General features: G+C 38.1%; 1 protein-coding gene across 1 annotated transcript in view; it reads left to right on the plus strand.

The window, feature by feature from the left end:
- Positions 1–16,227, plus strand: part of GlyRS (glycine--tRNA ligase) — a 192,785-nt gene that overhangs the window by 163,012 nt on the left and 13,546 nt on the right. The window contains exons 13-14 of the mRNA XM_090373175.1: positions 8,685–8,770; positions 12,888–12,997. Coding sequence (XP_090229301.1) covers positions 8,685–8,770; positions 12,888–12,997 — 196 coding nt within the window. The remainder of the gene's footprint in view (positions 1–8,684; positions 8,771–12,887; positions 12,998–16,227) is intronic.

Consider the following 16,227-nt stretch of genomic DNA (forward strand, 5'->3'; position numbering starts at 1 on the left):
ACGACCGTCTCTAGTAGCCTCGTCAGCAGACTCTGATATAGACCGATTGCCCTGTTATCTGTGCTAAGCAAGCTTTTCGAATACCGCCTACCCCGAATACCACAGTAGAATTACAGTACATTATAATGCAGCAAATTTATCCTCTACAAGCCAATATGGTTTCAAACAAGGATTCTCAACAGTTGACGCACTCCAGAATATCTTCACAACTGTTTTTTTTTTTTCTTTTTGGCTGATGCTGCATAAGCTTGCTTTCTTGCATCATATGCTTCTGCATCTAAAATGCTCTCCAATGAAGACTAATTCCATCTTATTGAAAGGCTTCCTCAGAAGATGTCCACAAATTAAGATAAACGAGACCACAATACATTTCACTACTGAATTGAAATATCTAGGAATAATCCTGGACTCAGGACTTACATTCCTCCCACATTTGAAACGCTTGCAGACAAAGTTAAGGACTATACTGCCTTGGTCGCCAGAGTTACGCGGCGGGATTGGGGCCTCAACCGCCGCACTCTCTCGTTCTACCGGCAGTTACATACGCTGCAGGGATATGGTATCCGAGAGCAAAAATAGCAGTAAACAGAAACTTGAAACTATTCAAAGATTTATCCTCCTTGCCATTACCAGGATCTGCCGTACTGTCAGCACCCATGCCCTTCAGGTGCTGGCAGGCACCCTCCCTTTGGACCTGGAAATGATACGATGCGGGTTCCTCTACCAACTATCAAAAGGCACATTGGTGACGTTCGTGGACCGCACCATTGATCCCACTAACAACTTGAAGACTGAAAAGAAGCGCCTTAGCCTCCATTTACAGCAGACCTGGCAAGATAGATGGGCTAACTCCACTAAAGGAGATATCACTAGGAAATTTATTCCACATATCAACAAGGTATATCCCAAGTCTCCTTCGTGGTTCTCCCCCGGCCTGCACACATCTTTCATGCTAACATGTCACAGATCCATCAGAGCCAAGCTCTTTAGTCTTGGAATTATTGATGATCCCCTCTGCCACTGTGGAGAGTTGGAGTCACCTAATGTATGACTGCCCTTTGTATGAGGACCTTCGCTGCATTCTGATTACCAGAATTAACTTCAATCCAAAACTGCAGGACCATTACTTGTTGGGCAGCGACAGAGAGTACAAGGCTTTCTCGCAATACTGCTAGGAGCTCTTCACAAGAAGAAGAAGATCCCTACCACTGGAATTAACGTACACTTGACTAACTCGTCTTGTCCGAATTCAAGCAGGACTGTCAACTTGACTACCACTGATATTTGGAGGGGACCTCTGTCCCATGAATGACAACACTGTTTTGGACCTTCCTGATTTAGACCCTTCACAAACTATGATATTATGCAGCTCTGCTGACCCAGTGACTAAATGGACGGGAGCCCTGAAACCGCCCTCAAGTCAGACTGCAGTGAACATACATCTCTAATTTTGACTTAACAAACAGGAAAAATCTGAGGAGAGACCCCTACTAGTGACACAGTCCAGTGATACCACACACCTGACGACCAGACCTGAAAGCTCTAAACTCGTAGTGACAAGTATACATCGGGCGAGACACATGACGTATAGTCCCAAGTGTGACCACAATCAGGCTCACCGAACTCTGAAAAAGAAGACAGGATGGGACCTTCATCCCGCGTTTGACACTCCACCAACACAGCTCAATTGCTGCCGCTAAGCTTTCCTTGCCATGCTCCCTTGCATGTTCCTTTTCCTCCACCACCCGGGGGGGGGGGGGTTACCCCTGGTCTCCTTCCCCCTCACCGTCCCTCTTTTCCCTCTGGTGGGGCATGTGCCTCCCTCACTGTTTTGGGGGTTATCTTCTCTGTGGACCCCTTTTCTGTCTTTTCCCCCCAGCCTTCAGTCTCCCTCCCCTTCTCTAACTTATAACCAACATCTGAACCATCTCTAAATTGCTTGAGCCCTACACCCAAAAACTTAACATCAAATTGCATAACCAGTACTCCTTTTGGCTTTCCCCTATTCGTAGCATTTTTTTTTCTCTCCCCCTCTCTCCTAGGTCCTAGCCACTGAAATCACAGGAATTTAAGTGGCATGACCTGCCAGAGTAAATAACTATAATACTGGTGTACCTGGACTGCCTCCATGGGGCAGAGTGTGGACAACTTTGGGACCCATTAGGGGCCCAGCAGCTAAATGACCAGAGGAACAACGGTATACGACACTACACTTATACAAAATCCATATACTTTTAAACCTCTGGCATTGACAGTGTTTCTGTTTCACACCCACAATGTATACTACGCGGAGATGTGGAAAACCCCTGGTGCCATTTGACACTAAACACTCTACACTCTGTATCAGGAAGGATGCCAAACTGGCAGATCTGAAGGACAGCATTAGATGACATGTTGCATTCTGCACTGTAAAAAAAGCCTGTTATATAAATGGAAACTGTTGTTGACCAAAATGGAGGACACATTGAACAATTGTGGTGCTGTTCAAGTGATTTGCACAGTGCCATATAGTGACAAATTTTGTAACAAAATTTATTTTTTTTTCAATAAATGGCGAGCGCATTCTTTATTGTACCTGTTATCTGAATTTCTCTTCAGTACGAGCCTTAGAACTCGCTCCAGAGCCCTCTACATAGGGATACTTTAATTTTAAGTATCCCTATGTAGAGGGCTCTTACAGGGTGGCCATAATTCAAGTATCCCTATTCAGAGCTCTTTGTAGCTCTAAGTAATAAGCAGAATGCCACCAAAATTAGTAAGTAAACTATTCAATGCATTGGGAGAAGAATCCAGTGGGGAAAAAAAAAAAAAAAAAAAATTAGTTCCAAAATCTGCCAATAGGGGATAATATTGCACCTTACAAGAGGAAAGACATGACAAAGTACCAATGAAATTACAAATTTTTATTTGTGCTCTTTGCAAAAAAAAAAAGAAAAGAAAAGAAACTGAATTGCACTAGAGTTTTAAATCTAAACTAAAAAATAAGACACCTAAGAAGAGGGCAGAAAATTTGCATAAATCTGAGTTAACTTAATTTTCCCAGAAGCAGAGAGCTATAAAGGCACAACGCAAACATCGCAAGCGTATTCTGTGAGTTTACTGTTAACAATGTGTCTCACTCTGCCTGATCGTGCTTTAATTGTGAAGTTCTTCTACATTAATGGATGCAATGCAGCAGCCGCTCTGCGTGAATTTAGACGCTGTAAGAACTATATCAAGGTCCTTTATCAGCTGCAGTAGTTAAAAAGATGATTAACAAATCTGAGGAAACTGAGTCCTTTGTTGTTAAGCCAGGAAGAGGAAGGAACCCTGTTTCACATCAGGTAGTAGATGAAGTTGTCAACGGCTATCATTGTCCGATCCATGGATACTAGTAGCAGTGTACGGGGAGTAGCGAGGCAATTGGATGTCCCCTATTCCACTGTGTGGAAAATTCTTTGGAAATTAATCCACTATTATCCATACAAGATCAGTTGCCAGAAGCAGCTGCAAAGAGATGATCCTGAAAAACGAATGGCATTTGCTCTTAACATTTTTGGTCAGAATGGAAGTGGGCAATGCCTGGCCATGGAACATTCTTTGGGGAGAGGATGCCCATTTTTATCTCAATGGGACTGTCAACAATCAAAACTGCCGAATATGGGCTTCAGAAGCACCACATGCTATTCAGCAAAACCCATTGCACTCGCTGAAAATCACTGTCTGGTCTGGTGTGGTGTGGTGTGACTTCAAATTTCATCCTAGGGCCATAGTTTTTCGAGGAATTGCACCCAGCAAGAGCAGCCACTTGTTCTGTTACAGGCCGACCGGGCTAGCCGAGTGGGTAAAGTACCTGCCCGGCAACCCAAAGGTCGCGGGTTCGATTCCCGCCTCGGGCTTGGATCAAAGTACTGCAAAAACCTTGGGAGGTGCAATATGGCCACAGAAGCCGATGCGCCAACAACTACCAAATCAAAATCAAAAAAAATGTTCTGTTACAGCACAAAGATATCATCACATGCTGAGCAGTTTCATTATTCCTCAAATGCAGCAAAGAGGATGCCTGGATGAGACAATTTTTATGTAAGATTGGGCTCCTCCTCATATTGCATGACCAGTACAGCAGCTTCTCTGGCATCACTTTACTGCAGAAAGAGTCATTAGTCATTTGTTTCCCATTGCGTGCCCACCATGTTCACCTGACCTTACACCGTCTGATTTTTGGCTGTGGGGTAACCTTAAGGCCAGTGTCTATCGAGGAAGTGTCCCTAACCTGGCTTTCTTAAAGGACAACGTAACATGCCATGTGTGGAACATTACTCTGTGTTGCATTCTGCAGTCAAGTACACTGTGCATTGAATGCAATTTCTGGTCCAGAACAATGGTAATCACATCAAAAACCAACTCCACCATCAGCAACATCATCAACCATCAGGAGTAAACTGTGAGTGAGTTTGGAGCTGTAAAACCATTTCCTCTGGCAGTTTAGTTCAGTTTCTGTTTTTTTGCAAAGAGCACAAATAAAAATTTGTAATTTCATTAAAGTTTGTCTTAGTTATTTATTTGTTGGTACTTTGTTGTGTCTTTCCTCTTGTACAATGTCATATTATCCCCTATCATCAGATTTTGGAACTAATTTTTTTTTTTTTTTTTACAGGATCCTTCTCCCATGCCTTGAATATGAATAGTTTACTTACTAATTTTGATGGCACATTCCACTTATTACTTAGAGCTACAGAGAGCTCTGAATAGGGATACTTTAATTATGGCGTGCGTGCATGTGTGTGTGTAGAGAGAGAGAAAATCACTATATTAAGTGGGTTTCTATATATGCTCTGTGGAGTGAGTTTATCTATGAATTTTGAAGTTTTGTGAAGTGAACACTTTGAGTGTAACTTCTTAAATATTAATTTGTCCTTATTTCGACTTCATTGTCCAACACAGGAGTGAAATTATTGTCACAAATGAAATCGAAATAAAAAATAAATAAGCTCATTTTACTTTTATTTGATGCATTAAATCCTCTACATCTATTTATATATCGCATGATTCAGTTTCGACTTATAGATCAAAATTTCTGAGAATTTATTCAATGTTTGGCTTTTATGTGTAGCTAACATATGTGAGCTTTTATTCCAATATTTTCTTAATGCCATTTATTATAAATTACTTGGATATAAGATAGGGAAACATCTGTGCAGAGATTTCTGGACAATTTCTGCTTAAATAGACAAATTATCTGAAATGACCTTGAAATGTACGTACTCCAGACATCAAAAACTACATACATGCAAGACACACACCACAAAGCTAATGTGTTACCTTCTTTAAGTTGGTTATGTGGATTTTTGACAAATTGGGAAAAAATAAAACGTACTATTCTGTATTTTGTAAATTTTATTTAATTTATCCTGATATCGGTTTGTGTTTTTAACAATAACAAAAATTTGATAAAATTATAAAACTCAATTCAAAATGAAGAAAACAATATTAAAACAAGGTGAACGTCTGCAGATTTGCCCAATTTCTTGGAATAAATTCTAGGGGTTTTTTTTTTTTTTTTTTTTTTGTCTCGAAGGAATGTTTTTTTGTTTTACTTTTATGCATACTCACATGGACCTAACATTTCCCTTTTCAAAGACCAGTAATTTGCCATCATTTATATTGCACCTTCCCTGCTCTCTTATCTCCTCCCCCCCCCAAATGTCCTTTATATCTTGATAGGACCATCCACCCTGTTACTCACTGACAGAACTAAAGTTTTCTGGTAAAAAGTCTGTGTGGGTGTACAAGAAATGAACCTTCAAGCTTATGTCACATCCTAATTTTTGAAATTTATTGAATATATTTTTAGCAACACTTTCATAATTAATTAGAATCTTTATTGTCCAGAAGTTTTTAACAGTATTTTTAAGCCGATTCCTGCTTCTTTTTAAACTGTCAAGTAGCCACCTAACAAAACCATGAGGGGAAAACATCAACTAAGAATGCATCCCTTAATGAGTCTAACAGCTGCAGAATCCACAGGGGCACGTATAGGCCTACCATAGCTTGCCAGTTATGTTACATAGACAGACAACATAAAAACATACTGTTCCAAAGAGTCAGAAAACAAGAGCATTCTCACAGTCCCCTTCCATTCCATGGGGTTAAGAAATATGGTATACAGAGTAACTCTATGAATGTGAGATGGGTGGAACACTTGAAGCTAGCAAAATCATGAAGCAACAGCATTCTACTCCGTGAAATGCATAGCTTCCTGGAAAGCCCAAGGCTATAACCAAGCGACATAGAAGGAAAGAACTTGAAAGAACCATTTCTGATTCAACAGAACCCACTGTGAATGTACGGAAATGGTGGGGAGACAAAACCTGTCCCCAAATTCAATCTCGCATAGCCTCTAGTAATCAACAGTGAAGCTACATCTTCCAGCACTATCTGATGAAACTATCAAAACGTACATGGTACCATGATTATCTCTGAAGAAGACTCACAGATCTAAGCCAGAACATGAGGTTTATGTATTTAAAGCTAGTGACTAAATATCATTACTTGAATTTTATCACAATACAGCTGGAGTGATCTTTACATTGAATATAAAAGTTTAACAGTTTCTTAAATCAAACTCTACCTTAGTCAGTGAAGTATAGAAAAATGTAGTAAGAAAATATAAAAACTTGACCAGTAACTTTGAACCGAAATATATATTTAATCCTACTTGAAGAAATATAAGTTACTCTCAAGCAGGAGCAAGAGATATTTCTAGAAATTTTCCCAAAAAATGATGCTGGAAATGAAAATAACTGATTCAATGGCAACTGCTGCGACAAAACTAGAATCAAACTGAAACTGAGTTTTCCAAGAACCAGAATGAAAAGTAATTGATGAAATACATAACTGCAATCAAAAATGTATAAAAGTGATTTCAGTTGATAGAAATAAGTACAGATTTGTTATGGGGAATGCTTATCAAAGTAGTTAATTATTTGACAGTGCTTTGTACATAAGATATTGTTTTACATGATTAAAAAATATATAATTTTATGTTAAATCATATGTATCATTAAAAATACCAACTCTGAACTATCTCAAGTATGCAATTTATGAAATATACCTACTTAGCACTCTGTGCCAGCATGCCCATAACATCTTAATTCTAGTTGGTTTGTCTGCCTCCTTCACACCATTGCGGTCCTCCATGAGTGCATAATGGTTTCCCTTCTTCTTACTCATTTGGAAAGGTTTGAATTCTGTCAGAGACTAGAGGGAATTTTTCAAAGCCTTTTCTGTTGGTACTTGAAATTCACCAATCACAAACAGATGATGTAGGGTTTTTCTACGAGTTATTTTTGGTTTTCAGCTACACAATGTGCCAATCAGCCATATGAACTTGCTGATTTGAATGCACACTGTATTCAAAGTAATCAGTGCACAAAAAATTGACAACGAACTTTTTTTTTTCTCCAAGAAAATGTTCCAGAAAATTCACCATTTCTTAGTCTACTTTCTAAAACTGGTTTGCTTATCTGGAACACATAAGACAAAATCTGTCCCCAAATTCAGTCTCACATAGCCCACTATAATTACATCTGATTATAGTCAGATCAAAACCAATTTTTCACACATATAATGCACCTCCCTCCCTCCCCATCAAGGTGCTCAGGTTCCCCGGTGAAGGAGTGGCGGATTGATTTCATTCATTTTGAAACAATATGGCCACCATTTAACTTAAGTGTTACCTGTTTATAAACATTTAAATATTCTCAAGTTGCAGGTTAGTTACCCAAGTGTTAGCTCATACACCCAAGTATATTCTCTTTGTAAATTGTACATCTTTTGCTGAACACAAATTTCTAGAAGAGGAAAGAAAACCTTGCTACTCTCACCTGAGACAGACCAACTTGGCTGAAATATGAAAAAAGTCTGTAAAAGTTCCTTGTATCAATTGATGGGATTCAAACCCAAGCCAAACATTGGGAGGATTATGATTATAATCACTGTGCTATAGCCATGAAAACTCGTTTATTTACAGTTATAGTCTGATCCAAGCCAAACTGACAATGCTTCTTCGGGGAGGGGGATTAGGGGTGCACCTGGATAGGGGTGGGTACTTCTATATCATTCTGCTTGATTAAGATGGCCACAACTAGAACACAAAGATTTAGTCTATTTGAAACTCTTCTATTTAGTTGGATTGAAACAAATTTATACTTTATTTACAATACAGAATTGTCAGTTGCACTAAAATTGTCTTTGTTATTATCTTCTGAACTTAGTGTTATCTGATAAATTAGTAATATCTGTTGACCCAGAATATGAATCACGTAATGCTATGATAGTTTAGCAAATATTTTTATTCAAAACCAAACTGACCTATCAAACTGCATAATGCCTATGCCATATATCTTTATTTCTGGCAAATGGTTAGTAGTGATTGTGAAGTACATTTGTCCAACGTATATATGCCACAATTTAAAAAAGGCTGAGTATCAGTACTTTTAAAAGTAAAACTGCTTGAAGATTAAATTGACTATATCAACATTTGAGTATCATGCAATAGAACTGAAAAGAATGATTTGATTTGCTAACCAGTGTTCTCATATTGGTCAAGTGTATAAATCTTATAAATTTAAATAGTACATAACATTAAAAAATTGTTTTTTAACCACATAAAAATTATACAAATAATTATCTAATTTATTCAGGGAATACATTTTGCCTGTTAAAGAGGATAATTTTAAAATTACCAAGGATATGGTGTCTGTCAGGCGTCGTCAAAAAACTGTCCATGGTATGTTTTTTTCTTTATTTTGTCTTCTTTTTGTCTTTTTTTTTTTTTTTTTTTGTGTGTAGGTAGTATTAGTTTTTAAAGTAGTATTTGTCTCACCCTACCATCAGAATGAAACAACTGAAACTGGTATTCACTGGACCATGTGATCTTTTTCCAATCCACCATGATGTCCAGTAATAGTTCTGTGCCCACTTTACCTATACATACCTTTTGCTGGCTCAGAAAATCCAGGGCCCAACTTCGGGCTGGTGTGCATAAGAAGTATGGCATGGAAAGAAATGGTGCTTGAGACTGATGATCCGACTTCAGTCGAGGAGTTAGAGCAGCAGTTCCCAACTAGTGGTTTGCACTGAAAATTCTGTAATGGCATCTGCTTAGATTTACATAGGTATATTATTGTAATCTACAAAATATAACTAATAATAAACAAAGTAAAATAGAATTAAATAAAAAGTAAAGAATTGCCAAAGAAAGAAACCACATTTCCCACAATTCCTTATAATTAGTTTACTATCTTACAGTATATCATGTTAAATAAATATGTTTTCAGTACTAAATTTCTTTTCATTCTCAAGGATCATTGTTATGAGGCACTTTTAAAAAAAAGGTATAGGTTTTTTTTTGTTTGTTTTTTTTAGAACCTTTAGTACTTAGTACTGTGCATGGGTTGAAGGTTGAACAGATGAAAGAAAATACTTGTTGACATTAGACTTGAACTTCTGTAGATTGTAATTTTCAGGAAATATGTATGAAAGAAGGCTGTTCCAGAAAATGGAAGTTGAATGAATAAATGAGGAAGAAGAAAAGTTGGACAGTAAAGGGATGTTGACTAGTTGCAGCACATATTCGGACTGCTTTGGAAGAGAGAGTGGGAATTATAGAAGCCAATTCAGAAGAACAGTGCCCATGCAAGTATCTATAGAAAAAGGCATGCAACTTCCAGAAAGTGGAAGTTGATTGAATAAATCAGGAAGAAGAAAAGTTTGTTCTGTGAGTTTGAACTTGGACAGTAAAAGGATGTTGACTAGTTGTGGCACGTATTCGGACTGCTTTGAAAGAGAGAGTGGGAATTATAGAAGCCAATTCAAAAGAACAGTACCCATGCAAGTATCTATAGAAAAGGCATGCAACAGAAACAGAAAGTCTATGAGACAGAGAGTGCAGAGACTCTGTTAGAGATGAGACATTAATTAACCTAACTGCCCTCTTTTGAATGGAATCTAGAAGCCTGAGAAATGTTTTGGGGGCATCACCACAGATGTGGGAACAATATTCCATGGTAGGCTGGATTTGTGATTTCTGCAAAGTCAACAACTGATTGGAAGAAAAGTAACTCCCAGAGCAAAAGAGAAAACCCAGTTTTTCAGATGCAGACAAGGAAATATTTGTATTGTGCTTTATGCCAAGAGAGATTAGAAGTCAAGGTAATCTCCAAGATCTTGCCTAAAAATCAGAGCGTCATCGAAGATAAGCATAGGAGCAGAAGAATCCTTTTTGCAGGATATAAGACAAGGTCTGAGTTTTAGAAGGATTGAAATTAAGTTCTCTTCGCCCCACTGGAGAATTACCTGGAGATCAGCATATAAGGATTTGGTAGCGGATACTCGAGAAGTTGAAGCTGTTTGAGCAGGGCAAGGTTTCTCAAACTGGAGAGTGGAATCAGCTATCGTCAGCAAAACTATGGATAGGATTTCCGATCAATGGAAGAAGGTCGTTAATATATAAGAAGAAAAGAGTGGGAAAAAGAACTGAACCTTGGGAACACCTGTATTAGTGGAGAAGCTAGAAGACAGAGAGCCATCTACAATCACCTGCAGTGAGCAGTAAGAGATAAAACTGAATATTACAAAAAACACTTAGAAAATCATAAGATTTTCTTATGATTTTTCCATTGATTTTTCCAAACTTTTCCATTAAATTTGTCCATAGATGGGTAACATAAGCCAGAATATCACGAGTGGAACAACATTGACTGAATCATACCGGTGATCATTGATCACATGAAAGATTTCCAGAAAGTTTGAGTTGGCAGTTAATTGATTTCTCCATTACTTTGGAAAGAATGGAAGGGATTTGTCACCCTTTTTATGAACTGGCTGGGTATGAGCGAATTTCAAACACGTTTGGAATAAGAAAGTGAAACGAGACAATACAAAACAGGAGTAAGTTCAGGGGCACAGGTTTTGAGAACAAGTGGAGAAATATCATCAGCACCTGGAGCTTTCTTAGCATAAGATTCAACAAAATCCTTCTGACATCCTTTTGACGGAAGACCACAGGAGTCACTGAATGGAGTATACTAAGATTGGTGGGAGGTGGTTTACCAAGATCATCAGTACATGAGTTGAAAAAAAAATACAATGCTAGCAGGTCAGCTTTATCTTTGGTTGATGTGGCAACAGAACCATCTTGTTTTGACAAAGGTGGGAACAGAGATGGACAAATATTGCTGCCAATAGCTTTGGCAAGAGGCAGAATGCTTGGCTACCATTTGGACATGAAGCAAATTTTCTACACTTAGCCTGTTCGAAATCTAGTTTGAACTGATTAATAACTACCTAACAAAGTATAAATAATACTTAATAATAATTTTTATTATTATGCAATGTTACTTATAAAAACGTAGTACTGGAAATATTTTATAATAAAAATTCAGAAATATCATACAATTTCAGAGACTGTAGGCTTAGTGGTTCATATCAAAAATATTATGTTGAAAGGGGTTCACTATAAAAAAATATTACGCCGAAAGGGGTTCGCGAGTCAAAAAAGGTTCGGAACTGCTGAGTTAGAACATGAGGATCTTGAACAGGGTGAAGAAAGACAACCCTTCAGGATTAGTCGACTCGGAACAACAACCAGCAGAGCTAGCCAAGATGCAAAATGCCAGGCAATGGTTGAGGAAAATTATTATTTGTTCGTTATCTTGACTGGAACAACTGAAACTGGGATTCATTGGACCAAGTGATTGCTCTTCAGTCTGCAGATGTCCAGTGTTAGCATTCCTGCTGGCTCAGACGATTCAGGGCCCAGCTTTGGGCAGGTGCACATAAGAAGTAAGGCATGGAAAGAAACTGTGATTGAGACTGGTGATTCGACTTCAGAAGAGGAGTTTGAGCATGACGGCTTTGAACAGGGCAAAGAAAGAAGACAAGTGTCTTCAGGAGGAGTTGACTTAGAACAATGACCAGCTGTGTTAGTCAGGTTGCAAAATGCCTGGCAATGATTAAGAAAGATTATTATTGATCGTTATCTTGACTTTTTGTCTAAGGTGTTGGATATTCTGTCCCTATGAGATGAACTTAAGTTAAAACTGAACTTACCAATTACAATTTCCTGGAATCTTCCAGCCACACTTCTAGCATATTTTGGAATTATTAAAACAATAGTTGTAATTTTATGAGCTTAATAAAAATTAACTTTAATTCTTACATTAAATTCTCAACCATTGTGTACAAATTTTCAAATGCTGGTGGTTTTTTTTTTTTTTTTTTTTGTTTTTTTTTCCCCCAACATTTCAAAAATTACAGCATATTGAACAAGTTCTCACACATTCAAGTGGCATTGAACATGTTAATAAATTGTATGATTAATGACAAAATGCACTGATGCTTAATAAAAATTAATGACAAAATGCACTGTATTTCTGTCTTAATTATAAAAATATCTTTTGTTTCTGAAATTTCTCTTTTATACAATAGAGATTGTTAAACTTGTTTTTACATTTTAAAGGAAAGTTGTTACTGAAGTAACATTTTTAGAGGGCGGTGATCCTGTTATAACATGCCCTAAACATTGTTAGATCAAGCCATACACTACCACAAAATATACAGCATATTGTTAATTGTTAAGCTTGTATATCATGTGCAATAAAATAATCACAACAAAATTATAAATTTTGCTTAGCATGGTGGCCATAAGGATATAAATGGAAATTTATTTTATTATGATTTTTTTAATATTTAAAATGATAATTGTGTACATCAGTTCTTCAGTTAGAACTTTTGAAGGTTTTGTGCTAATTAAAATTTAAATAAAGTTTATTAACATAAAGTTTGTTAACTTTTGTTATATTTTATTGCCGCTGAATCTTCTTTTCTTTTCTTTTATTGGACAGTGGAAGAATTTGTTCCAGGTGTCATTGAACCATCATTTGGTATTGGGCGCATTATGTATACAATGTGGGAACACAATTTCCGGACAAGAGAAGGCGATGAACTACGTACTGTAAGTAATTGTTTTAATTTGTAACAGTCTTATCTTTTGTAACCATATAGTGTATTGTATATTTTGAGTACTATATCTCTGCATAAGAGCCATATCTATTAAACTGCTTATCTCACTGACATGAGTTTTAATATCACATATCTGTAAAAATCTCTTGTTGATTGAGCCATAAATTAACTGAACTTTCCATCTCCACATTTGATCAAAATCTTTGTCCTCTCAAATGTTTCTTTAGTGTCTTTAACAAGTGACAGTTGGAGAGGTCCATGAATAAAGAGAATGAAGTCTAGATCATATTCATTTGGTTGCTTACTGCAACCTTCATATCTGGCTGCATACATTAACAAATTGCTCTCCCATGTGTAATGAACCCCAGACAAACTATTCCTTTGTTGTCCCAAAATAGTGATGTGTGACTTTTTCAGTTGACATTTGCTTTGAATTTTTAGGGTTTCAGTGAAGACATGTCACTCTATTCCCTCATTGCTTGTTTTGTTCCAGAAATAAAGTGTTGGATCTGGCTTGTTTTGTTCCAGAAATAAAGTGTTGGATCTAGCTTGTTTTGTTCCAGAAATAAAGTGTTGGATCTATTTTGTCACGTAGCGACCATGCATTCTACAAACTTGTTTCCTTTCATTGCATACTAAAGATATCAGAGGCAAACTTTGTGAGATCATTAGGCAAATGTCTTAGGACCCAATGAGCACAAAGTTGACACTACTTAATTCCTCAAACACAATGGTCTTTACTGTCTTCAGTTTTCCAAAATGATGTAGTAACAAAGGAACTGGATGCAAAAAATATTTTTGATATCATATACTTGGATTTTAGGAAAGTTTTTGATAGCGTTACACATGGAAGACTGCTGTACAACTTGGAGCAGTATGGCATTAAGGGAAAGGTGCTGCTATGGGTAAAGGGATGGTTGAGTGGGAGAAGACAGATAGTGGTAATCAATGGACAGTACTCTTCATGGAATAATGTTATTAGTGGAGTTGTGTTGGGCCCATTGTTCTTTTCTCTATTTATCAATGATATTGATGAAGGTATATCAGGCTTACTGTCCAAGTTTGCAGATGATATGAAGGTTGGTAGGGTTATTAATGACAGTAAGGACACTGCACTACTGCAACAGGATCTAGAAAAGTTGAGTAGATGGGCTGAGAGGTGGCAACTGAAGTTTAACATTGACAAATGCAAAGTACTGCATATGGATAGCAGTAAACTGTGCGGTACTATGCTCAGTGTAGTGGAGAATGAAAGAGACCTTGGTGTAATTGTGCAGTCAGATAGTCATTTTGTGAGCTGTATAAGGTAATGATAAGGCAAAGTGCTGCCGTAGCCTAGTGGTCAGGCGCGCGGGTGCATAAGTACACGTGCCTTGAGTGACCGGGGTTCAAACCCGTGACTGCTGAATACGGTGCTGTTTCTTGTATTCTGTCTATCTTGTGAACTCTTCTGATCATTTGGTCGTACCGGAGTATAAACAGAAAATTTATTTATTTATTTATTTATCAGGCCACACCTTGAGTACTGCATACAGATCTGGAGATTTCATTTTAGGAAAGATGTTGAGCTACTAGAACGAGTGCAGAGAAGGGCAGCAAGATTAGTGAGTGGAACAAGGGATTGCTGTTTTAAACAAACTTCCATCTCTCATTGTGGAAGTTGACAGTTTGTCTAGTTCAAGGCTGAACTAGACAAACTTTTGGATTGAATGGATGGGTGAAATGGGAAGGTTTTGATGTTAAAAATGTTACATTTTACAGTTTGGTCCTTGAGGTTGTCACAGACATTCCCTCAGATATATGCCAGATAAGCTGTACTTGCTACCTGGGAGTCTAAAACGCTGATGGAACTGATATTCGGGTGACACTCAAGTCAAGTGGACCCAATTTCAGCGAAGTCCGGATGGTCTGTGGCAGCCAAATCCTCTGCTTGCACCTTCATGATGGTGGGACTGTTAGTAATCCTGGATATAACCTCCATACACAAGTACATGGTGGGTGACCACCCAGGTGTGAACCAACGTAAGCAGGAGTCGGGGTGTGGTGGAGGAATGCCACCCCTCTATGTTACCAGGCAGTACTAGGTGGTAGATGACTCTCATCAACCGGTGAAATACCACCACTTTGCTTATTGGAGGCTTGAAGTGGTGGAACCCATGTTTAGTCTCTAGAGCTAAGTTCCGGTCAACCCTTCCCTATCTCTTCCATCATGCAGTATGATTGATGACTTGAGGTTATGATGAACATCGTGGCGAGATCCAATATTCCTTACATTTCGAGGGTACAGCTCTAAAACCGTGTTCGCAGGCAGCTGCTAGTTAGTACACCGGACCGAACCTATTGGTAACTCTCTAGGAGGCTTCCGGATCAGCTAGCATATAATCTTGCTACCTCTACTCTGCCAGATAGTGACTGGAGGGAGTCCAAGTAGTGTGTATGCAGGGAGCATTGTCGAGGCCACGTTATGTCAAGGATCTGGATATATTCTTACCATGTGTACGCCATATCCAAAATTTTCATTACTTCATGCAGCATGCCCAACCCACTTTTTCTTACTATTGAATACACCATGAATTGTCAAACTAATAGAGCAAGTAGTCTGCGAAAAGATCTAAACCTCCCAAGCACTTCCTGCTTCATTTCACAAATATACATGGTCTCAATTCTAATCACAATGATGTCCATTTCCACTTGCAGCCTGCCAAACCCCATGTACTTTTTCTGACAGAATCTCAGTTACTGGTTGATTCAACTACTGCTCATCTCAGATGTCCAAATTATTCGCTGTATGATTCCTTTCGCCCCAAAGGTGGTGGTACTTGTGCATATGTCCGTTCTGATATTCCGTCAGACTTGGCAATTTGGTATCTCCTCTCTTTGAACTTCTCTGGCTTAAAATCTCTCTACCTCATTGTGTCATATTCATCTGTTGTATCTACCTTTCTCCCAACTCTACTAATCACTTGGAGCTCTTTGACTTAATCTCTTTGCAACTTGACTTTCTCTAGTCCAACTTTCCTAACAGTGAGGTAATTTTAATGTTCACAACTCCAGCTGGCTTCCGTTTTCTAGTCACACCGACCCAGCTGGTCGAGATGCTGAGGCTTTTGCAATTACTAATGACCTTGCACAGATAATTGATTTACCTACAAGAATACCGGACAATCCTAATCGCACAGCCAATATGCTTGATCTTTTTCTCACAAACAACCCTTCTAAGTA

Source organism: Mastigoproctus giganteus, chromosome 5 (genome assembly GCF_048544385.1).
Source record: "Mastigoproctus giganteus isolate SK-2022 chromosome 5, ASM4854438v1, whole genome shotgun sequence".
Classification (NCBI taxonomy): domain Eukaryota; kingdom Metazoa; phylum Arthropoda; class Arachnida; order Uropygi; family Thelyphonidae; genus Mastigoproctus; species Mastigoproctus giganteus.